The 26421-nt window shown below is 37.5% G+C and overlaps 2 protein-coding genes across 2 annotated transcripts; both read right to left on the bottom strand.

Annotated features, from left to right (window-relative positions):
• Positions 1-166: 166 nt before the first annotated feature.
• On the bottom strand, positions 167-5955 carry LOC108134839 (deubiquitinase DESI2). The gene is made up of 2 exons (XM_017255301.2): positions 5844-5955; positions 167-800 (listed from the first exon to the last, which is right to left on the bottom strand). The coding sequence occupies exons 1-2, from the start codon at positions 5873-5875 to the stop codon at positions 308-310; spliced, it is 525 nt and encodes a 174-aa protein (XP_017110790.1). The 5' UTR covers positions 5876-5955; the 3' UTR covers positions 167-307.
• Positions 5956-9249: 3294 nt separating this feature from the next.
• Positions 9250-26145, bottom strand: LOC108134813 (ecdysone-induced protein 74EF; the record flags this gene model as incomplete). Its single annotated transcript, XM_041709347.1, has 6 exons — positions 9250-10395; positions 11634-11739; positions 11810-11986; positions 17648-17755; positions 19606-19784; positions 24690-26145. Coding segments are annotated over 6 exons (2133 nt in total), but the record flags the coding sequence as incomplete, so codon positions are not given.
• Positions 26146-26421: the final 276 nt, after the last annotated feature.

The following is a 26421-nucleotide window of genomic DNA, read 5'->3' on the forward strand; positions in this document are numbered from 1 at the left end:
AATTGAAATAGTCTAGTCTTAAGACTTTGTTCTGCCGTAATCGTAAAGTTCAGTATTTCAGTGCAAGTTCTTTTCGATTTAGGCTTGTTTTCTCGACCTCTCGCCAAGTTAAAAGTAGGTTTAACTCGGAAAATTGATGGAAATTTGCAGATTAAAACACATTTAATTGAAAACGATTTGTTCTTGAGTTTTTCGTCTCAAAGAAAGCAAAATATGAAATACTAACAAAATAAAATGCTGCCAACAGGTATAATATATTAGATTATTGCTGCTGCTGCGATTGTTGGTGGTGATGAGGGCGATGCTGCTACTGCCTGGGAAACAGGCAGCGCTCGAGGAACGGCACACAGGTGACCAAGTGGGCCAGTCGATTCACCCAGCCGGGTATTTTCCTGCCGCAGACGATGTGCACCAGGCTGTTGGAGAAGTGGTTGCAGTTCCTGCTGGTCAGGTGGTAGCTGTCCCCTGGGAACTGGACGCCCAGCTGGTCGACGATGCGCTCCACATCCCGGCGACTGAAGTGGGTGTAGCCCAGCAGAATGCTCTCGCGGAAGCGGAACTGCTCGCCCAGCTCCGCCTGGCCGTTGCGGGGCTCGATCTCGAAGATGCCGGTCATCGGGAACTCGTGGCCGCCGAATGCGTACTCCCTGCCGTAGATCTGGACGCCCGAGTGGAAGAAGCCCAGACCCAGGGTCATGGTGTAGGCGTTGATGTGGAAGAGGTCATAGACATTGAGCACCACCGGCTCGCAGGGCAGCACCATCTCGTCGCAGCGGCTCTCCCTGGCGCCTCCGCACAGCCACGAGAAACTCCTCAGTCGTTTGAAGGACATCCTTATATCACTGGAATGGAGTGATCACTTCACCCCATCAACTAAACAGAAATTTATTTACTGTAACTGTAGACACTCAAAATGTTGGCATGTCACCAGGTAAGAGGATACTTGTTTTTTCCAAAAATTACTGTTTTTGAATTAGTTAAATGGGAATACTACTTTGGAAGTTCCTCCACGAATTGCGTTTATTTAAGGTGTTATATACAGTTAAAATTAAAAAAAAAAGATTTTTTTTTTATTTTATTTTCTTAATGTACATATATTTAAAAATACACACTAAAAATTTCATATCGTTCCGGTGAATATTTTCCAAGTTACACACAAATTTTAAAAGGCGTTTTAGAGTTCTTGCAAGTACAAGTACAAACTTTAAAGGCGATTACTCAAAATTGTGTTTTCAAAGTCGGTGACCAACAATACTCGAAAACGGCTAAGTCGATTAGTCTACAATTTTAACACGAGCTTCTAAGATCTATTCTTTAGTAATTAATCGAAAATTTTTTTATTATGATAAATAGTTTTTTTATAAGCAATTTAAAGCCTGAAATGTTGCTCAAAAATCAATTTTTTTAATTTGAGAAATCGCCATTCCTTCGATTAATTACTGGATATGACAATACTTTCACCACAACTCTTTGATTTTTTAATTTCAGAGGATCCAGTCCAAGATATAGTGGTCACTGCAAAACGCCAAATAAATATTTTTTCCAATAGTTAATCTTAAAATACAGTTAAAAAATAATATAATATGTGCACAAAATATCAGATAATTAAATTTAATAGTTTTCTCAGAACAAATTGTCAATAAATCGCTTTTTCGGCCTTCTAACTGTATATAACGCCTTAAGCTTTTTATCTAACTGTTAATGGAACAAAACATTTTAAAAATTGAAAAACAATAAAAATGTGTTTCAATTTTAAGTTCCGCCAAAACCTATATATAATTTTATAGCCTTGCAGAGGGTATTATAATTTTAGTCAGATGTATGCAACGCAGTGAAGGAGACATTTCCGACCCTATAAAGTATATATATTCTTGAACAACATCACTAGGCGAGTCGATCTAGCGATGTCCGTCTGTCCGTCCGTTTTCACACAAACTAGTCTTTCAGTTTTAAAGCTATCTGCATGAATCTTTCCCAAAAGTTGTCTTTCTATTACAGGAAGTAGATAAGTCGGAACGAGCCGGCTATAGCATATAGCTCACATAGGAACAATCGAAAAAAAAAATAAAAAAAAAAATAATACTTTGCTGTTTTTTAATTTTTTTTTTTAGTTCTTCGACATATAGTAATGGTTAAATATTTCAGAATTACGGTTTACGTTTCATCAAAATCGGACGACTATATCATATAGGTCCCATAGGAGCAATCGAAAAAAAATACAAAAAAAATTATATCTTTGCTGTTTTTTAATTTTTTTTTAGTTCTTCGACATATAGTAATGGTTAAATATTTTAGAATTACGGTTTAAATTTTATCAAAATCGGACGACTATATCATATAGCTTCCATAGAAATAATAAAAATATATAAAAAACTATTTAATAATTGAGTTGCGAATCATCATAGCTTCAATGTTTTTAAACACATAAACAAGTAAATCATAATTTTAATGTTTTAAAAAATATATAGTTCTTGCAATAGCTGCAAGGGTATTTAAGCTTCGGCTTGCCGAAGTTTACTTTCTTTCTTGTTTAAATATTTATTTGTTTTATGATGTCCACCGGATGCGTTTCATTTTTTTGGGACCTAAATTGTCCTAGTTCAAGAGTTTTCAAAAATTATTGAAGAAGAAACTTTAAATTAAATTTTTTAATGCAATCATGTACTTAGACATAACAAAACACCAAAATAATATTTTTTACACAACACAAAAAGGCTATATGAACCCTTAACATAGATTATCGATAATAGATTAGAGATAAATAGTTATCTAAAAACAAAATATCCATTACACATTGGGCCAGAAATCTAATTTTTAGGCCAAAAGTCTGACACTTTTTCCCTGTACAGCTAGAAAGCTAAACTAAAGCAGATTATCTTCTTAAAAGATTGTACTTTTCAACAAACTAAAAATAAAACGTTAAGGATTCTTAGAAGATATAGTTATTCCAAACCAAAGTCGGAAAATTTTTATAATTTTAGTATATTTAATTTTTAGAAGAAAAAAGTAGGAAACGGCTTCAATTCGTTTTGACACACATTTAACAACAAATCAAAAATTTCTCAAACCACTAAAAAGTATTAAGTGGCTAAAGGCTTATCAAATTTAAAAACTGCCATTTTTTGGTGTCTATTAGTAAAGAAATCGATCCCAATAAAATGTATATATTTTTTGTTTCATCTGAGCGTCTGCATCATGTTTAAAAAAAAGTATCTATTTTTTAAATATTTCAAATGATTTATGATGTCGTCATAAGTGCCCTTCAGTGTATGGATCAATGTTTTAAGAAGATATAAGAAATGCAGCATACTTTTGGGCTGCAGTGAGTTGCACTAGACTTCTCAAACTTCTCAATGCTTCTAAAACTTCTTAAAACTAAAGCAAAACCGCGCAATATCTGCGGGTGATTTTCGTAGGTAATCTTAGAATTTATTTTTCAAGGAATCTTTTCAATTCCAAAAGGTTCCCGAAACTAATTCTAAAGCAAAGTATCCCATAACGAATAAATGCATGATTCTTTAAAGATTTTGTCGATGTTTTATAAACAAGTAAGAAAGCAGGCTTAATTATATTTTTTGCTTGATATTTTAATCATTTTGGTCATTGAAATGACTTCACTTGATTTTTTTACTTTTTATTTAATTTTGCATGCAATTTTATCTTTAAGAATATGCAAAAAAAGATCAAGCAATGAAATTCTTTGAAATTTTGGCATACATTAGCTATATGTTTATTAAAAAGGGCCCCAAAATTATTTTATTAATTTTCTCAACTAATTAAACAGACTTTTGGGCAAAGCTCGGGCCCGTTGGCCAAGTGTGTCATTGTAAGCATGATGACACATAAATATTTTTATTTGATTTGAGGAGAAAATTTGGTAGTTTATTAAGTTCGGACGACTCTATGTATTGAGATTTCAAAAATATAAGAATTTTTTTTGCTTTCCACTTAGAGAACACACAAAAAGCTGAAGAGCCCTTGTTATTTTTCAATAATAAAATGCTTGTCAACCTTGTTTTTAATATTTTTATTATTTCCATTCTTGCTGTGTCTGGCATAATTTGTTAAACATGCGTCTTGTAGTTTTCATTTGGCTTGTTGTTTTTTTTTTCGTATTTAAATATATATAGGTGATGTATTTTATTGGTTTCAGTTTGGTTTTTTTGTTTTTGTTTTTTTTTTTTGTTTTGTTTTGTTTTGTTTTGTTTAGTATTATTATTAAATATAACTCGTTAATGCATTGCTTAGCTAAAAAAAATCATCTTATAATTAGTTCGACACACCTTGAATTAGTTAGAAAGTTTTGTAGTTTTAGTCGTTTGGGTTTGGCTTGCGGATGATGCTTGCTCTGGATTTCTGTGCATTCCGATTTTTTATGAACGGTCAGATGGGTGGAGGAGTTTATGTACTTCGTATGTTTGAGTAAGCTATATTTAATGAGTAGTGAGCAGGCAATGAAAAGTCGGTCAAAGCAACCAAAGAGTTGCATTGGGTCGGGATTTTGGAATTAGGAGCTGGGAGCTAGGGGCTAGAAGAATATCTGATCGGATCAGATTGGGGGCGGGTCTAAGCAACCTGACTTATGCTATTGCTAGTACATACTTTAGTATATATGTATTTATTTAGATTTATATATATATATATATATATATATATATATGCACGATTTATGCTCTTTTATTTTACTTTTTATAATGCCACGATAAAATCTCAATACACAATTTGCTTAGATACTATGACTAGTTGCCTATTACAATATTTTTCTCCTCTATTTGTTTACCTCTGACTCTTGCCCCTCTTATTCGATTTGGATCTTGTTTGTCCAAAAAAAATATATATATTGAAAAAAACCACATAATAATATCAACAAGTCTTATGAGTAAATCCCGCCCAGAGCTGAAAGCGACCATGAACGATTTCAAACTCGGTTCCGCAACTCAAAACGAATCGGACAAGTCCGAATCATCACGGGATGATGATACCACCCGCGTCCTGGGGCTGACGACTGGCGACTGGAGACTGGAGACCGGAGACTAATGACTGACTGACACACACTCGTATATATACTATGTACATATATACAGCGATATATGCATAGATATAGACAGAGAAGCTTGTGGATGTTACAGGATAAGGTTTGACTTTGACGCACTCTCCCTTAAAACAGCGCACATCAACGGCCCGCGATTAAGGCGGTTGAGGTGCGATCTTTTAAAAGAAGTCGTCAAAGGTTTTTGATTATGTCTGGTATTGCAGCATTGGGGCTGACAGGTTGGGATGATGCGACGAGTTCATCCGCAGGGCGGACAAACTCTTGTTGTACCACTCGTCCTCCGGCGACATGCCTGCAAAGAAAAAAAAAACAAGAAACAACGGTATAGTCGAATGCCTCGTTAATGAAATATAATAATTATGATTTTCCAATTAAGGTGTTTAGTTTTCAAGCCATTAAAGAGTACCCTTTACCCAGCTCATCAATTTTAAAATAAATATGTTCCTAGAAAAGAATCGTGTGGCGCCATCTGCCGAACTGCATGCACAACACTAACAGATATTTCGCTCTCTCAAATGTTTATTTTATGTGCTCCGTTTTCAAATATGCAGTGACGTCATAATTGAAACTTTCCTAATAAATTTCTAAATAATAGTTCGAATTGGAAGATTTTTGAAGTGTGGGTAGATTTTGGCCAAATACACATATACCGCCTTATAAATTGACAAATTATGTGTATGTATATTTTCTAGAGTTCTGCAGACTTATCAAACAAAAAAAACCCAACTTACTCTTCGAGTAACGGACTTAATAAAAAATATGTATATTTCATTTAAGCAATTACCATTACCACGAGAAACTCCTCAGTCGTTTGAAGGACATCCTTATATCACTGGAATGGAGTGATCACTTCACCCCATCAACTAAACAGAAATTTATTTACTGTAACTGTAGACACTCAAAATGTTGGCATGTCACCAGGTAAGAGGATACTTGTTTTTTCCAAAAATTACTGTTTTTGATTTAGTTAAATGGGAATACTACTTTGGAAGTTCCTCCACGAATTGCGTTTATTTAAGGTGTTATATACAGTTAAAATTAAAAAAAAAAGATTTTTTTTTTTATTTTATTTTCTTAATGTACATATATTTAAAAATACACACTAAAAATTTCATATCGTTCCGGTGAATATTTTCCAAGTTACACACAAATTTTAAAAGGCGTTTTAGAGTTCTTGCAAGTACAAGTACAAACTTTAAAGGCGATTACTCAAAATTGTGTTTTCAAAGTCGGTGACCAACAATACTCGAAAACGGCTAAGTCGATTAGTCTACAATTTTAACACGAGCTTCTAAGATCTATTCTTTAGTAATTAATCGAAAATTTTTTTATTATGATAAATAGTTTTTTTATAAGCAATTTAAAGCCTGAAATGTTGCTCAAAAATCAATTTTTTTAATTTGAGAAATCGCCATTCCTTCGATTAATTACTGGATATGACAATACTTTCACCACAACTCTTTGATTTTTTAATTTCAGAGGATCCAGTCCAAGATATAGTGGTCACTGCAAAACGCCAAATAAATATTTTTTCCAATAGTTAATCTTAAAATACAGTTAAAAAATAATATAATATGTGCACAAAATATCAGATAATTAAATTTAATAGTTTTCTCAGAACAAATTGTCAATAAATCGCTTTTTCGGCCTTCTAACTGTATATAACGCCTTAAGCTTTTTATCTAACTGTTAATGGAACAAAACATTTTAAAAATTGAAAAACAATAAAAATGTGTTTCAATTTTAAGTTCCGCCAAAACCTATATATAATTTTATAGCCTTGCAGAGGGTATTATAATTTTAGTCAGATGTATGCAACGCAGTGAAGGAGACATTTCCGACCCTATAAAGTATATATATTCTTGAACAACATCACTAGGCGAGTCGATCTAGCGATGTCCGTCTGTCCGTCCGTTTTCACACAAACTAGTCTTTCAGTTTTAAAGCTATCTGCATGAATCTTTCCCAAAAGTTGTCTTTCTATTACAGGAAGTAGATAAGTCGGAACGAGCCGGCTATAGCATATAGCTCACATAGGAACAATCGAAAAAAAAAATAAAAAAAAAAATAATACTTTGCTGTTTTTTAATTTTTTTTTTAGTTCTTCGACATATAGTAATGGTTAAATATTTCAGAATTACGGTTTACGTTTCATCAAAATCGGACGACTATATCATATAGGTCCCATAGGAGCAATCGGAAAAAAAATACAAAAAAAATTATATCTTTGCTGTTTTTTAATTTTTTTTTAGTTCTTCGACATATAGTAATGGTTAAATATTTTAGAATTACGGTTTAAATTTTATCAAAATCGGACGACTATATCATATAGCTTCCATAGAAATAATAAAAATATATAAAAAACTATTTAATAATTGAGTTGCGAATCATCATAGCTTCAATGTTTTTAAACACATAAACAAGTAAATCATAATTTTAATGTTTTAAAAAATATATAGTTCTTGCAATAGCTGCAAGGGTATTTAAGCTTCGGCTTGCCGAAGTTTACTTTCTTTCTTGTTTAAATATTTATTTGTTTTATGATGTCCACCGGATGCGTTTCATTTTTTTGGGACCTAAATTGTCCTAGTTCAAGAGTTTTCAAAAATTATTGAAGAAGAAACTTTAAATTAAATTTTTTAATGCAATCATGTACTTAGACATAACAAAACACCAAAATAATATTTTTTACACAACACAAAAAGGCTATATGAACCCTTAACATAGATTATCGATAATAGATTAGAGATAAATAGTTATCTAAAAACAAAATATCCATTACACATTGGGCCAGAAATCTAATTTTTAGGCCAAAAGTCTGACACTTTTTCCCTGTACAGCTAGAAAGCTAAACTAAAGCAGATTATCTTCTTAAAAGATTGTACTTTTCAACAAACTAAAAATAAAACGTTAAGGATTCTTAGAAGATATAGTTATTCCAAACCAAAGTCGGAAAATTTTTATAATTTTAGTATATTTAATTTTTAGAAGAAAAAAGTAGGAAACGGCTTCAATTCGTTTTGACACACATTTAACAACAAATCAAAAATTTCTCAAACCACTAAAAAGTATTAAGTGGCTAAAGGCTTATCAAATTTAAAAACTGCCATTTTTTGGTGTCTATTAGTAAAGAAATCGATCCCAATAAAATGTATATATATTTTTTGTTTCATCTGAGCGTCTGCATCATGTTTAAAAAAAAGTATCTATTTTTTAAATATTTCAAATGATTTATGATGTCGTCATAAGTGCCCTTCAGTGTATGGATCAATGTTTTAAGAAGATATAAGAAATGCAGCATACTTTTGGGCTGCAGTGAGTTGCACTAGACTTCTCAAACTTCTCAATGCTTCTAAAACTTCTTAAAACTAAAGCAAAACCGCGCAATATCTGCGGGTGATTTTCGTAGGTAATCTTAGAATTTATTTTTCAAGGAATCTTTTCAATTCCAAAAGGTTCCCGAAACTAATTCTAAAGCAAAGTATCCCATAACGAATAAATGCATGATTCTTTAAAGATTTTGTCGATATTTTATAAACAAGTAAGAAAGCAGGCTTAATTATATTTTTTGCTTGATATTTTAATCATTTTGGTCATTGAAATGACTTCACTTGATTTTTTTACTTTTTATTTAATTTTGCATGCAATTTTATCTTTAAGAATATGCAAAAAAAAGATCAAGCAATGAAATTCTTTGAAATTTTGGCATACATTAGCTATATGTTTATTAAAAAGGGCCCCAAAATTATTTTATTAATTTTCTCAACTAATTAAACAGACTTTTGGGCAAAGCTCGGGCCCGTTGGCCAAGTGTGTCATTGTAAGCATGATGACACATAAATATTTTTATTTGATTTGAGGAGAAAATTTGGCAGTTTATTAAGTTCGGACGACTCTATGTATTGAGATTTCAAAAATATAAGAATTTTTTTTGCTTTCCACTTAGAGAACACACAAAAAGCTGAAGAGCCCTTGTTATTTTTCAATAATAAAATGCTTGTCAACCTTGTTTTTAATATTTTTATTATTTCCATTCTTGCTGTGTCTGGCATAATTTGTTAAACATGCGTCTTGTAGTTTTCATTTGGCTTGTTGTTTTTTTTTTCGTATTTAAATATATATAGGTGATGTATTTTATTGGTTTCAGTTTGGTTTTTTTGTTTTTGTTTTTTTTTTTTTTGTTTTGTTTTGTTTTGTTTTGTTTAGTATTATTATTAAATATAACTCGTTAATGCATTGCTTAGCTAAAAAAAATCATCTTATAATTAGTTCGACACACCTTGAATTAGTTAGAAAGTTTTGTAGTTTTAGTCGTTTGGGTTTGGCTTGCGGATGATGCTTGCTCTGGATTTCTGTGCATTCCGATTTTTTATGAACGGTCAGATGGGTGGAGGAGTTTATGTACTTCGTATGTTTGAGTAAGCTATATTTAATGAGTAGTGAGCAGGCAATGAAAAGTCGGTCAAAGCAACCAAAGAGTTGCATTGGGTCGGGATTTTGGAATTAGGAGCTGGGAGCTAGGGGCTAGAAGTATATCTGATCGGATCAGATTGGGGGCGGGTCTAAGCAACCTGACTTATGCTATTGCTAGTACATACTTTAGTATATATGTATTTATTTAGATTTATATATATATATATATATATATATATATATGCACGATTTATGCTCTTTTATTTTACTTTTTATAATGCCACGATAAAATCTCAATACACAATTTGCTTAGATACTATGACTAGTTGCCTATTACAATATTTTTCTCCTCTATTTGTTTACCTCTGACTCTTGCCCCTCTTATTCGATTTGGATCTTGTTTGTCCAAAAAAAAATATATATATTGAAAAAAACCACATAATAATATCAACAAGTCTTATGAGTAAATCCCGCCCAGAGCTGAAAGCGACCATGAACGATTTCAAACTCGGTTCCGCAACTCAAAACGAATCGGACAAGTCCGAATCATCACGGGATGATGATACCACCCGCGTCCTGGGGCTGACGACTGGCGACTGGAGACTGGAGACCGGAGACTAATGACTGACTGACACACACTCGTATATATACTATGTACATATATACAGCGATATATGCATAGATATAGACAGAGAAGCTTGTGGATGTTACAGGATAAGGTTTGACTTTGACGCACTCTCCCTTAAAACAGCGCACATCAACGGCCCGCGATTAAGGCGGTTGAGGTGCGATCTTTTAAAAGAAGTCGTCAAAGGTTTTTGATTATGTCTGGTATTGCAGCATTGGGGCTGACAGGTTGGGATGATGCGACGAGTTCATCCGCAGGGCGGACAAACTCTTGTTGTACCACTCGTCCTCCGGCGACATGCCTGCAAAGAAAAAAAAAAACAAGAAACAACGGTATAGTCGAATGCCTCGTTAATGAAATATAATAATTATGATTTTCCAATTAAGGTGTTTAGTTTTCAAGCCATTAAAGAGTACCCTTTACCCAGCTCATCAATTTTAAAATAAATATGTTCCTAGAAAAGAATCGTGTGGCGCCATCTGCCGAACTGCATGCACAACACTAACAGATATTTCGCTCTCTCAAATGTTTATTTTATGTGCTCCGTTTTCAAATATGCAGTGACGTCATAATTGAAACTTTCCTAATAAATTTCTAAATAATAGTTCGAATTGGAAGATTTTTGAAGTGTGGGTAGATTTTGGCCAAATACACATATACCGCCTTATAAATTGACAAATTATGTGTATGTATATTTTCTAGAGTTCTGCAGACTTATCAAACAAAAAAAACCCAACTTACTCTTCGAGTAACGGACTTAATAAAAAATATGTATATTTCATTTAAGCAATTACCATTTATAAACTTAGCCCAGTTCTTCTAGACACCTTGCATTTCCCGTCTGCGGAAATTCCGTCCCACTTGAAGAGCACACACATGACAACGAATTGGTGAGGAATGTTTTCTTGGACTTGGCCGGAAATTCATTTCACTGCCGCATCTTTGCCTTTTGATGGCCGGCTGCTCCTTCACATCCGGCAGGTCACCTCTAAGGGTCCCACCCTCTCGATTTGTTTACGCCTGATTACGAGAATCACTTGGCTCTTCCCGCTTAGTAACCCAATATGGGCGTCGAAGCTCCTGCCCAGGCGCCAGGCTTTGGCGACCGATGATAAACAACCTCGAATTTTTGCACCCGAGTTGACACTTAAGTCGGAAATTTACTTAGGGACCAGGGACTGGGGATTGGGGATTGGGTATTGGACTTGGGGATTAGGGCTTGGAGATTGGGGGGTGACACTGCCCATACCCATACCCATACATATACGCGTACCCATACTCTTAGGGTTAACGATCGGAAAAAGCTCGTGTGGCGCCTTCGGCCGAGCTCGGAAAATCAGAAGCTCTGGCCACGATCGCCAAGTGTTCGATCTGCAGACCACGCTGCCATTCGAAGTCGAGAAGTGGCCGTGATGTGGTCAAGTTTTCAGTAAGAGTGCAATTGCGAGTGCGAGTGAGAGTTGAAAATACGCGGGTGCTGGACTGGACTGGACACCAGTCCTTTGAGGAGGGTAAGTGAATCTCTAAAGTATAACTCACCCATCGAGTCCTGGCGCACTCCAACGGAGCCCATGTTCGTGCTGTGCGCCATGGAGAACGGTTGCGTCATGCCCGGATACGAGGAGGCGCCCATTTGGAACAGGTCCTGTTGCCAAGAAAAGTTCTATATGGTTAGATGGAATGTTATGTGAAGAAGTGGATGCGAGGAGTCTTACCTGGGGATAGCGGTTCATGGTGTTATGGTGCGGATACGGTTGATAGCCGCGCGATACGCTGTAGCCCTGGATGTTCCGCATCATCCCGTTGCAGGATGGGATCACAGACGGTGCCAGCGCCTTCTGCAGCTGCTTCTCCTGCTTTCGGTACTTGGCGCGTCGGTTCTGAAACCAAACCTGCACAACGGGGGGGGTGAAACGGGAAGAAAAGGAAAAACGGATTGCATGAATTTATGTGTGGGGAAAGAACTTACTTACGGGGACCCACTTTAAGTTTCCCCGTTAAGATTCGCTTTGAAAAAAAAAAGAAAAAAAAATAAAACACTCGACGACGGGCGGAGACGCTTAATGAAGAAATAAGAAGGCAAAGCTAAATGGAAAAACCCCCATCCTTCCAGTACCCTTCGCTCTATCCATCCCTGTCCTTGCCTCTGGCCTGTGGGCTCTGAGCTCCGGGCTCCGGGCTCCGGCTCCGGACGATGCCAACGTCTTATGAGTGAAAAAATCTACTAAATTGAAATTGAAAATAAGTTGACGACGCTGTTTGCTGCGAGGGTCTGGCTGGTCTGTCCTGCCCTTTTCCCCACTCTAAGTGACTGGGAGTATGGGTGGGTGGTCGTTGCCTGCTCTGTTTAGATATTATTAAAGGCAGTCCTCCTCGTCCTGCTGCTGCTGATGCTGATGATGATGATGGAGCTCCTTGGCTCTTGGCTCTTGGGCCCCCTCCTGCCCCCGTTGGCCAACGATGGCGAAAAGAAATTGCCAAGATGAAAGCAGCTCACAGCACTAGACAACAGGCCAGGATGAAAAGGAAGATTGTGCGAGGAGGATTGATGGCAAGATGGCAGGATGGCAGGCTGGCAGGATGGCAGGATGGCAGGATGGGTGTGTAGAAATTTCCGACATTTTGGAAAGCTGCTCAGCTTGCTTTGAGTTCTGAGGGAATGGCAGAGCAGGGGTGGAGCAGCGGGTGGAAAATGGGGCAGACTGAGGATGCTGAGGGTGCTGTTGCAGCTGTAATGGCGGCCTGGCACCCAGACTTTGGGACCCCTCGTCTTTCGATTTTTTCTCCTTTCATTTTCTTATTTATTTTATCATTATTATTATCTTTGTCCATGACTATGTACACGTTCATACATACATATATCTGTTGGGTTCGCCAGAGTGGGTGTTGTTGTTGCTTTTTTTTTGTTGGAACTGGGCACAGGAATGGGGGCGGGGCGGGGGGAGGGGGGCTGGGCCGCCTTTAAACGAAAAGTTCTGCCATTCGAGGGTTGTTTTCAGAGCCCACTTTATGGCTCGTTCGGTTTCGTTTGGTTGGCTGCCGCTGCCGCTGCCACAGCCACTGCCACTGCCAGCATAAAAATGCCAGCAAGGACACCCCCACACAAACACACACACACACACCCACACCCACACAGACACTCACACGCTTACACTGCTAAATAATGCTCTTAACCATCAGCCATATATGTATGTATGTATGGATGGCCGGGCAGGATCCAACTCCAGTTTGAGGGTGGAAAATGAAAATGCGTTGTCTGAATGATTCGATAGACGATAGAGCTCTGTCTATCTGTCGTTCAATTTCCAGCTGAATGTGTGTGTGTGTGTGTGTGTGTGTGCGGAATGGGCGGAGAAACTCAATTAAGGATACATTTGATGGCACACTCTCATACGTACATACATACATACGTACATACGTACTATGCACGAGAATAGTACGTTTCCATGGGCCAAACAAGAACAAACCAAATCGAGGGGAAATTCGATTTTAGCCAACATTCTCGCTAACCCCCTCCGAATCTCCGAGGTCGCAATCCCAAAATCCGCCTTTAAGTTTGTAATATTTAATTAATATTTGATACGGCTAGACCTATGCCTAAACAGCCTCTAAACTTTAATGATATGAAAGCGAATTATAAACACAAATAACCATGGTCGCTCACACACAAAGCACACACACACATGGCCACTCGGCCACGACGGAAATATGAAAATTAAACGTATTCAAATTGAATTTACTTTCAGCATTTAATCAAATTTAGCCGCTGCCAACGTTTGTTTTTGCTCGGTTTTGGTTTTTTCACTTCACAGCGCTTAGAGTTTTTGTCACGATTTCCCATTTTTTTTTTTACACGTCCCCCCCTCCCCCTCCCCATTTTCTCGGCCTTTTTGGCCTTTGTTTCATTCACATCTGAGTTTTTCCGCCGAGCGGTGTGGCGAGTGTGTGGGCGGATAAGTTAGATGAACTTTCAGCGGGGAAAGCTGGAGATTGGAGGTGGCAGGTGGGAGGTGGCAGGTGGGAGGTGGCAGGACTGCAGGTGGATTCCCATGCCAGGCCAACCCATGACCTATAAATGCGAAAGGTGACTAATTGCCAACTGGCCTCCTTATTACACACTTTCAAGCGCACTTGACTTCGGTGTTTTTCATCCATCGAGCTCATTTCGATGTCATAAGATATCATCTCATATTCTCAATATCGAATGTTGTCTGCACCAAATGTTTACAAAAACGTTCACATAACAAGTGCCGCCGTTAAGTAAACAGGATTGGCGCCCCATCCGCCTTGGCACCTTCAATTGCAAATAAACAAACACACAGAAATAATCAATAGAGTCGCAGGAAAATTGCGAGCTTTCAACTTGTCTCTCACGACCCTTTGTTTACGCGTCCAGAATTATCGGTCTCAGCAAATTAATTCGATTATCATATTCGTTCTTCCTTTAAACAAGTTACGATTATATGCAGTCATCTAAATATGATATAGTCATATTCTCGCCATCAGTATTATGCGTGTGTGTTCTGTTTTCTTTGGAAACTAAATAAAGGGGGCCAGTTTTAAGCCTATACTGCCTCGCTTTCAGTGTTTTTTTGTTTTGCTAAATTAGTTAAAAGTCATTTAACTCGTAAATATTGGGAAAGCGGAAGCTATTAATTTGTCAATATACTTTTTTTTTCTGATTTGTTCGCTTACAGCTTTGGGATTTTCAAAAACCTTTCTGAATTACATCAAGATGAGTTTGCATTGGGTAAAAGTCAAAAATATTAAAAAAAAAACTGAATATAAAAACAACAATTTGGGCAAATTTCCAAAGACTAGTTCTAATTACATTTTAAAATTCAATTTATTTCGACTTAAGTATATATAAACTTCAAAGTTATGCTTTATCACATCTTTCCTCTGGCAGTTATGGGATAAAGTACCCGATTCACTTATAATCTCAATGTTATTTAATAGATATATTAACTTTTTCAACTTTCCGGGCCATATTTTATTTTTTTTTCTTCCAAGACTTGGCCCTCAAAATCGTAAACAAAAATTGGTGTCCAAATTTTGTATAAAAAAGTTCTAATGTTCTTAATCTAAAAAGCTTTAATTTTCTAAAAAGGTTTTTATTTAAGTATAAAAGTTAACTTTTTATCAAAAAGCCATATTTTTTATTATATATATGATATATATACATATATAGTTTTTTGGTTTGTCAAAGCATGGCGCCCCAAACTGCAAAAATTAAATTAATTTAATTATAAGTCTCTAGTTTGTATTGGAAATATTAAGGCAGACTGCAAATCGGATAACTTTTCAGCACTTTATTTGCATATATTTCAAGTTTTTTCGCTAGAATACAGGCTAGTTGTATCAATCCAAATCTCGCTTAGTGAAAAAACGAGATATTGAATAGTTAAGCAAGACAAGTTGAATTCTAACGTGGCTGTGCTCCCTCTGCCGCAGCCGAAAATTTGCACATGAGACATTTACTTTGCTGATGGATTTTCCAACCAGATGTGCCCAGAAACGCCCACGCCCACCTCATCATCATCATCATCATCATCCTCATCATCATCATCATCATCATCATAATAACCATCTCGAATACGGGCGTCAATTTTCCCGTAAAATGTATACACGACAAATTTGTCAACACCAACACGATACTCTGGATGCTTTCGAGTGGCAGAGTCAAGTTGCGACGAGCAATCGTCGGATTACCAGGGGGTAATGCTATGGCTATGGCTATGGCTATGGCTATGGATGGAAATGGAAATGGAAAACTGGGTAGGGGAGGTGGTGGACGATTCCCCGGAAGGGGGTTGCACTGGCCATAGTAAATATTTGAACATTTGCACAAAAATATGGTTTATGCGGCGATAATAGACCGACCGACAAGGCTTTCTGTTCTTCTGTTCTGCTCTCTAGTTCGCAGTGTCTAATTTGACCGAGAACAGTTGTTCCAAACAAATGGCAGGGGAGCAAATGAATACCAAATTATACCCTTGCAATGATTCTAAATAATTTGTAATCATTTTGATCAGAAGTTTGCAGTGCTGTGAGCATTATTGGGCTATTAGATAATATCTAGTCGATATGTCCTTCTGTTCTAATTCCATTTAAAATCTATAAACGTGAAACTTTCTCCATCGCATTAAAGAAAAACAAAAACTTTATGGTCTAAACACTTAAATTTTATTCATTCAGATTTTGCAGTTCTTTAATAATCATTTGATTGATTGGATTACGAAAATCTTTTCTAAATTAAGATACTAAAGATTACTACATCTCTCTCCCAAATATTTCGTCTTCTATTTATTTAGTTAACATGGTTATACTTTTTAAAATACTTAAAACTTTATATTTTCGGCATTGTAAATTAATAATATTCTATTTAATAAAACAAACAAATATTTCTTAACAGAAACACTTATTGGCTCAAAGTTAAAACTTTAACTTTATGATTTTTCAATAACACAAAGTAATTAACTGGCTTACAGGTGGAAAATCATTAATAGTTATGAGGAATCCTTGAAAGTCATATTTTTATAAGTGCATTTCTGACACTAGCTGAAAGAGTTTTCTTCATGTTTTTCGTGTCTGTATTGACTTTTAGTTAACACTGCTAATAACCAGTCGTTCATACATTTTTAAAAATATTTAAGTAAAATCTTGGTTTTAGCTTAAAATAATTAAGATGGTAAATGAAAAATGCAATATTTTTAGTAAAAAAGCCTGTTAATAAAAAACATGTTGGCTTATAGTGAAAAAAATTGCTGTTTTACCAACTATTTATTTAAAAATCTTGAATACCCATGAGAAATTGTATAATCGCATTTCAAAATGTCACTTTAAGTGAATCCCTGGCACTTGCCGAAAAAGCCGTCTTAAAGGGCCAAAAAGTGTCTGTGTAATTCGACACCACGTTTTTGGTGTTGGACGAGGAACGGTATGCGTTGCACCAAAGTTGAGAATCCTCCCCTTTTTTGGCCCTCCCCCTGTTGAGGCAACCTAATGCCAATGCCAATACCAATACCAATACCAATACCAAATCCAACCAACGAACCAACCAACCAACCACCCGCCGCACCCACTTGTCTAGCAGTCATGATAAAACTATAAATTAATTATTACCGCGGCGCACTTGAAAGCGCAACAGCGGAGTGCCATCGAACGAATGATTCCGACCAGGGGGCTTGTGCTTGGGTTTGGGTTTGGGTTTGGGATTGGGCTTACTTTTCCCTTGCCGGATTTCCAGCCAGCACTTGAGTGCAACACCACTGTGGGCCAGTCAGCCGGAATAATCGCAGGCTAATGCTAATCGGTGACCAAGATCACCACCAAATCATCAGCGGGATATGGCCAAACCAATGCCCAATCGATTCTGTTCAGATTGTGACTCTGCCACGAACAACTGTTGAAATTGCACTAATTGGCTACGTTCGAGCCACATTTGGAATAGAAACAGAAATAGCAATAGGAATTGGAATTGGTGTTGGAGTTGGAGATGCAGTGGGTCATCGTGGAGCTGAAAGCTTGGTGGCTAAAATGGCAGTACTCACTTGAATCCGCGCCTCATTCAGCTTTGTTGTTCGCGCCAGCTCCTCGCGGCAGTAAATATCCGGATAATGCGATTTGGCGAACGCTGCTTCCAGTTCCGCTAATTGTTCCTGAAATTAAGCGGATTTTAATTAGGCGAATTCGGTGTGTGGTGTTTTTTTCTCTCCTAGCTTTTCCTTATTAAATGCCAGATTTTTAGTGGATTTCCACGAGCATCCTCTTTAGTTTCGTTCAGAAGGCTAGCTAAGTCTTAACTGCGAACTATTTTTAATAACTTTTCGTTACCTTTAATGGTAATTAAAGGACTAATTAGGATTATTCCGGAAAACCTATATTTGAGTGTTTAATGATCGGACAACAATATCCCAAAGCTCACAATAAGATAAATTCATTAAGCTTTAAGTATGTTGCTCAGTCTCTGATGTTAGTTTTAGTTTAATTTATATTGTAAATCTGTGTTCATACGAATATTTTCCTGCCAAATACCTTTCTTGTCATCTTAATTTTGTATTTTAATTAGAAAGTTATTAAAACTTTGACCATGGCTCATTCAAAGTCGGTTCAGCATCTTTAGTTTTGCACCTATGGCATATTAACACTGAGTGTAAAATTAATATAAAATGAGTTGGGTTAATCCTTTGTAATTTAAAAACAATTTTATGCATATAAATCTAGTATGCTAGGCAGAGATAGACAACACAAAGATAGTTTGTATTTAAACAAAAGCAAACGAAAGCTTTAAAAAGACTAAATAGAATTGTTTCCCTTATGCTTTGCAAATTTTTTACCAAAACTATAATATTAAGGGTATAATGATTCGATTAGATATCAGATTATGTGCAAGACCGCATTTTAAGCTTTATTGAAATGACCATTTTTTCCAGAAACTCATAATTAGCTTAGGCTTAAATATAGTAAAATTTGTGTTTTATCAAAGATTGCTTGGAATAAGATATCTAATGAACATCATACATTCAGAAAACGCTTGCTAAAAAGTCTTTAGGTTGTGAAGCCTCGCTTTTGCGATATAAAATTTTCAGAATGTTTTTACAAAAAACAAAATGTTTAAAAAAATAAATATTGAAGCTGCTTCCTTATATATATAAAACTAAAACTTTATAAATTTAAAACTGAAATTTAAAATAAATTATCTGATCTCGCTCCCAAAAAATTTTGTAAAAGAGAAGAAATAAAAACCTAATTTCGATTTTGCTCACAGAGTATTTTTTTCAAAGTTGGTTTAACTTTAAATATAGTACAACTAAAAGCTTAAAGTGCTTTTTCATAAATAAAAAAAAAATACATTTAATAAAATAAGTAGAAATTTGTAGACTGGTAAGATTAAGACTTTGGTCGCAGAGTATTTGCTATGAAACTTTAAATTAAGTTTTTACATAAAAGTAACAAACAAGTGCTTCGTTAAAAATATAAAACATTAAATAATTCAATAAAAAGAGACATCCTAAATTTAAATCCTTTGGTCACCGAGTATTTGCTCCGGAGTTGGCTTAACTTAAAGTACATTTTTTACAAAAAAGTAACAAAATGCTGAAGAAATAAAAGTTTGGGAAAGTTTTTTAAGAAAAGTATAAAAACTACATTAAAGCAAAAAATTTGGAGTTTGGACACAGGCTATCGTTGGCTTAACTTTGCTCCTTCTCAGTCCTCAACAATCCTGGCTGCAACCTTCTTTCGCATTCTTTTTTTTTTTTTGTTTTCTCTCCAAGTCTGGACATGATTGAAGAGCTTGAACAAGGAGCACTTGGTTGCCGTTGCCCCTTTGTTGTTGTCCCTGGTGCTCTTGTGGCAGCAAAGTTTTTAATTACGAGTAACCTTCACGAAATCCAATTAAGATTTCGCCAGCCCCAACCCTCCCCTGTGGACTCCCCTCCCCTGTGGACTAATGTGGAGAGGGTGGAGGATGGGGCAGTAGCCTAGAGCTGGGAGCCTCGCAACTGACCTGTGTGAATGTGGTCCGATGTCTCCGCCTGGCGGGCGTCGGACAGGACGCTGTGGTTGGGGTGTGGCCGGCGTGTTGACTCAGCGATGATAGTCCACTTCCGGGCGAGGTGATGCCGGCGGAAACCGTCGACAAGCCGCTGTTGGGTTCCGGCTTCAACTTCTTGAATGCACCTTCCGCTGCAAAGATTCGTACATGTTATGCTATGGCATGTGCTGGTTGGCTGGCTGTATTCAAAGTAATTCGCTCTAAGAACAGCCGGCCGGTTGGCCCCAAAAACACTGTTTAATATGCGTGGGCCGTTTAAACGCATAGTGGCCTGACCCCGCAAAATGGTGCATAATTGCCAGGACAACAGGACATGGGGGACTACAGGATACGGGGATTACAGGACACGGGGACTACAGGACACCAGGACACCATTATACTCCAGTCACCGCACTGCGGCCACAAGACGTTGCCAGCCATTGTAAAAAGGTGCAAAGTTAGGACTTGCGACAGACTGTAGCGTAGCGGCACGTTGCCGACGATGGCGGTCGCATGAATATGCAATATGGGATAATTTATGCAAATTTCTGGCACATTAATCGAGGTAGCCTGGCCAGAACGAAGAGTCGGCCAGAACCAGGATGTCACTTACCTGACGCGTGCCACAAAAGCAAGCGCAAGAGCGCAAAAGCGCAAAAGGCGGCAAATAACGGGCAAAGGTCAAAGTAGGCCACTCTGGGATATGGTACTTTTGGAATTTTGAATTTTGAATTTGGAATTTTGAACTTCGGCTTTTTGAGGCGCTTAATTGAGGCGCTTAGCTCGTTAACAAAATGCAAACTATGTTGAAAATTGCTGAATGCCGTCGCACTAATTGAATCGCCAACGCAAAGGCAAACACAAACAAAATTAGGTGAATGCGAATGCGAAAGCGAATGGGAATGCGAATGCGAATGGGAATGGGAATATCGTTATTTATGTTAAATAAGGACCTTCCATCGCCCAGTCCTTCGAAAGCCGCCCGCCGTCTAATGGTCTAATGCAATTGACCTTGCTGGGTGTGGCTTTGTGCGGCTTTGTGCGGCTTTGTGCGGCCTTGTGCGGAGCAAGCTGCTCAATTCTCGCCTCCTGGCGGATGTTCTGTTGCATAAGCAAATCAGGTCAAGCAATCTGGCACGCGTCCGGCTGCACGGAAAATAAAAAGAGGGTGGTGAGGATGCTCAAGTGCAAGGGAAAAAAACATTTTAAGAGATCATTTGATATCACAGAAAGAAATTTTTGAGTTAATAAATTCTTCAGAAGTCATTTTAAAAAATATATGTTTCCAACGTGCAACGCTTTGTCTTGACAATATGAAATAATGCGATTGCTCAGGATATTATAATTTTGAATGCAAGTTTATCTTGATCAGCGACATGAACTTGTCTTTCTGCTTGCGTATTATTTATTCGCTCAGCCTTCAAGCCAAAAGTGTGGAAATAACAAATAGCAATAGATAAAGTATTTAAATCTGGTGAGATCGGCTTTACTTTGATGTACTTAAATCAGGGAAAATAAAGTGGTGTAGATGCTTTCGAGCAAGACAAGTAACAGCTAATACCACAGTAAAACCATTTTTTATTTTAAGTGATCAATCGATCATCAAAGTCAGAGAGTGAATGACTCATGTGGGGATTAGGGAGAATTGCATTTATTCTGAATATTACACATTTCTAAGGCACTGTTAAATAAAAGTTTATTCCAGATCAGTTACATAGACGTTTTTTTGTGTCGTTTCCGTTCTATATTATTTATACGCTCAGCCTTAAAGCCTACAATAAGGATATAAAAAATGGCCAATAGATCAAGTTTTAAAACTTGAGGGACAATCTAGGGAAATCGGCTTTACGTCAATGTATTTAAATAAGCAACCGAAGAAGAATATTATTAAAAAAATTTATTCCAAAAATATATCTGTGATTTTCCTTTATAAACACTACACATAAATCCTTTTTATTATTGTCCACATAGTTGATTAGCTTGATCAGACAAATATGAAAACAAATAGAACTTTTTTCTCTCTTGCCAGTAAAATTCCAAGGAACTATAATAGATAAATAGGAACACTCTAGTCAAATTTGTATTATCTCTTTAGTTTCGAATCAAATTATATTTGATTCCATTGGGATATTCGTAAATTTGTTGTTTTACTATCAACTATAACTTTCAAGTTGCATAAGTGGTTTTTGAATATAACATAATTGAATCAAATCGATAAGTTCTCATTTTTACGGTAAACGATATAGACAACTATTTATATATGTTTGATCTATGTCTGATGTATAGTACATATAGCATCCACAAAAAGGGTTTTTGAATTAACATTGTTTTTTTGTTTAAATTGATTTTATTTTATTTTATAATCCCTTTAGATACGACCTTTATTTATATTTTTTTCGTACCTACACTCATAAATTAAGTTTACAAAAAAATTGCAAGTATTTTTCAACTTAAAAACAAAATTTCCCCTTCCTGAATAAGCCGGGGAAATTAACGAATCCAAAATATCCAGTTGGCAAAATTTGAGTCAATAATGAATTTGATTTAGAAATTTAGAAACCGATTTATAATGCACCTGATATAAACTAAACACCTCTAAACTAGGTCAGCTTACACTTATTTGTACTTCTTGCCCAGTTATAATGTTTAATTTGTCTCATACAAGACATAAATATTGTTCAAAAGTTTATGTAAGTTTTTCAACTTCAATTTTAGGGAAATAAAGCATATATACAAAGTTTACTGTGAAAACAAAAAAAATTTTAAATTGATCGGCAGAAGATTAAGAAACGAAAAACAAATCAAGTAAGAAAACTAGCTTTGGCAAATTAATGTTTCAATGCCAGCAATTTGATATTGCCGTCTGATTTTGTTACAAATGAAAGTCTGCTAAAACCGTTTAGAACAAATACAAGCCGACATATGCATATATGCGAACGTGGAACTATTGATCAAGTTGTTTAAAAACGCATTACATGACGTATACCCTTTAAATATGTTCAGATCGTTAGTACCACAATTTCAATACAATTTATAACGTATTGCTTTAAGGGGTTAGATACAGTTAGAAGGTCGAAAAAGCGAATTTTTTGTTGATAAAATGGCGGTTTCTCGAACAAAAAAATTGATTTTTAAAATGCTTAAATGTTAAAAAACAAAATAAAATTGTCGCTGCTGAAAAAGCCTTCGAATAATAACTACCAAATACATTTAAGAAGCTCGTGTTAAAATTTGACACTATCGGCATAGCCGTTTTCGAGAAAAATTGAGAAAAACGCGTTTCAAGTTTGTACTTTTACTTTTAAGCACTCCGAATATTGTTTCTACTTTCATATGTTTTGTAAGAAAGGTAATTACAAAATCATACCAAAGTATTTAATTTACTTTTCCGGCCATGCAACAAAATGCACGAGAATTTCCAGGTTCTGATATATGGATCCTTGCATTCGATTTTTGAAACATAATTATATATTGCCAGTACATTCCAATTAAATCAGTATTAAGAGAATTGGTCTTACTTTATTTTCAAATACAAAGTTTACATTTCACAAAAAGAAAGAATTGAAATTTTGAACAGTTCTTTTTAGGTTAAATATATTTGCTCAAACTGAACCTAAAATGTCCTTAGCCAAACCTATTCTCTGCTGATATTATGGCATATTGAAACTTGAGTTTCTTCATAAAATTCTACTACATATCAAATGAATTCTTTAAAAGCGATAAAGAAGGTATCAAAGCTTATATATTTCGAGCTATGGAGCGAGGCTTAAAAAAGTATTACTTCGTTAACTATCAGTTAAAAAACTATTGGCCGATCGAAAATCTTTGGGGAAAAGTACACATTAAGATTTTTGTACAAGTATATTGTTACTTAATATTGTTATTTAGTTGTTACATTGATTTCTCTCAAGAGTGAAAATATGGAAAGTAATCTTTAATTTTTTAAAAAAATCTTTTGAAAGTTTTCACTTGGCACTTAAAACGATGCAAATTCTTAGTACAAACATTAGTACTTTTGATTAAATCTAGCCAAATTTATTTGAATGGCTTACTTAAAAACAGAGCAAAGGAATTAAAGAAAGACCTTTTATTTTTGTTGTTTAATTTGGAGATCTAGTTTTTTTTAATACAATTAGTTCATTTTATCAAAATGTATTTTTGCATATATGTTTGATTTAATCTAAATAAAGAAAAAATGTTGAACTACGAAGATATAGAAGTACTAATTCGTACAATGCTGCATAAGCTTCAAACCACCAAAAATAATTTTTATTGCTATTTTGTTTTACTTTGCTAATTGGGACCTTTTCATTTAACTGGATAAACAAATGATGGTGTTTCAGGCTATGATAAACAAAATGTTGTAATCTTTAAAACAAAGCCAAAGCTCTTTTAAAATTCCTTAATTAAAGCACTGCAAAAGTGCTTAAAAGAACAAAAGAGCTGTTTTTGAAAATGAGATGACTTGCCTCCTTTAAAACAAATAATTTTTGTATCTGAGAAAATGCTGAGAAAATCATTTAAAATTTTCGCCTAGCTGTGATTGAATACCAATAGAAATGGTACCATCATAAAGAACACATAGATTAACGCTAAGCCATCCACATTTGCCGAGACATTCGCTTTCTTACAGCTCATTAATTTGATTGAGACTTAAGTGGGCTGTGTTCAATGGAAAATCTCCGGGATTTGGCATGCACTGGGGCCTCCAGCTGTCGTCAAATCTGTAATCTGCACTGGATTGGCCGCAAGTGGCTGCCGCAGGAAGACAGGACATGGGACATGGGACACAGGACCCAGGACACAGGACACTGGCGATAAGCCGGTGACAAAGGGACATCGTGGTAATAGGAAGCTACAAACGAGCATCAACAAACAGACGGCTGACAAAGGAAAAGGACAAAGGACAAAGGGCAGAAGGCAGAAGGCAGAAGGCAACGAAGGCAAAAAAGGGGTGATGGGGTGCCAAAGGATAATTTCCTGCTAATGGCTAGGGCTATTGGCCATTGTGGCCGGATTAGGGGCAGGATCAGCCGGATCCCGGGCAGGACACTCACCCGAGATGGTGTGATCGGAGAGGCGCGACGGCGGCGTGTGGGCCGGCGTGTGGTGGTGCGAGGATGAGTCCATGCCCGGCGTGGGCAGGCCGGAGTAGAGGGCACTGAAGTCCTCCGGCGTGCTGCTGCACTTGCGCTGGTGGTTCAGCGAGGAGGAGGACGACTTCTCCAGCGTGGTGATCGGGGAGCGCGTGTCCTGCACGGAGCTGGCCAGGCTGAGCAGACGGTTCTCGTGCGAGCCGCCGATGCCCATCAGCCGCTGGTCCTGGAAGGACATGAACTTGGTGTCCTGCGCCACGCCGCCGTGCTGCATGCTGGCATGGTCCTCCAGCAGGCCCTGCTGCAGTCCCAGCAGACCGCCGACCAGATTCGGACGCAGCTCGTCCATGCTCAGCTTGCCCGCCTGTCCGCCGGCCGAGAAGTTCAGCTGCCGACTGAAGATCGCCGGGAATATGTTGAACTGCTGCGAATCGGCGCTGGACTGCGGACTGAGGCCCAGACTGTGCCCGGGCGCCACGTGCGGAATGGAGGAGGAGATTGACGAGATGGAGGAGGAGGAGGCGGCGGCGGCTGCTGCTGCTGCTGCTGCTGCCGCTGCTGCGGCGGACACCGATCCTGATCCCGCTCCCGCGGAGCTGGGTCCGTTGCCGATGAGCAGCGTGGGTGTGCCGGCGGAGACGCCTCCGTTGTTGATCAGCTGCTGTTGCTGCTGCTGTTGCTGCTGTTGCTGTTGCTGTTGCTGCTGTTGCTGCTGCTGTTGCTGCTGCTGCTGTTGCAGCGGACTGGCAATTCCCACGCCCGGCGGCAACTGTTGCGCCTGTTGCTGCTGTTGCTGCTGCTGCTGCTGCTGTTGCTGCGACACCGACGGCAGCAATCCGTGATGGCCGTGTGATACCGCTAGGGCGTGGACGTGACTGCTGTGGGCGTGGCTGCTGAGGGCGTGACTGCTGTGGGCGTGCGGATGGGCTAGGGACAAGGCCGCCGAGGTGGATGTGCCGCCGCCGTTGCTGGCGGATTGCTGCTGTTGTTGCTGCTGCTGCTGTTGCTGTTGCTGTTGCTGTTGTTGCTGCTGTGTCGAGCTGTTGTTGTTGGGATTGCTGTTGCTGTTGTTGTTGTTGGTGCCGCCGACGACGACTCCTCCGGAGGCGCCGCCAACTCCACTGACACCACCACCGGAACCAGGGCCGCCGGCACAACTCTGATGTTTGAAATCCAACTTGTGGCCGGCGTAGAAACGCTGCGTATCGATATACGTCTTGAAGAAGTCGATTGAGTAATCCAACTGGAAGCTGTCTCGCGGCGAACGCGCTCCCGTTTCGATTGAATGGAGTGGGAACTGGAGCAGCCTGCTCCTGTTTGGCGAAGGATGTGTTTTGACAGGATATGTGTTCAACCCAATAGGTTCGCAGGTTGTTTTCCCTTTTTTTTTTTTTCTGCGAAGACCGATTTCGAGATTTCACTTTTTAGTTTAGCACTTAACTTTTAACTCGCTTTGGACTGCCCGTCGGCCTTTGATTTTATTTCTTAAGTGGGCACTGGCAAAAAAATGTGATGTTGCTGCATGAACTTTGACACGACACAACCAAAAAAAAAAGCAAAATGAGCAGAGTTATATGGGTTTTGGGTTGTTATTCAGTTGTTGTACACTCTATATATTTATCTATGTATATGCATATGTATAATTTTATGTCTGTGGACGAGCACGTGAACCGCGGATGTTTGTACCGCGAAC

Source organism: Drosophila elegans, unplaced genomic scaffold, assembly GCF_018152505.1.
Source record: "Drosophila elegans isolate 14027-0461.03 unplaced genomic scaffold, ASM1815250v1 contig_149, whole genome shotgun sequence".
Taxonomy (NCBI): Eukaryota; Metazoa; Arthropoda; class Insecta; order Diptera; family Drosophilidae; genus Drosophila; species Drosophila elegans.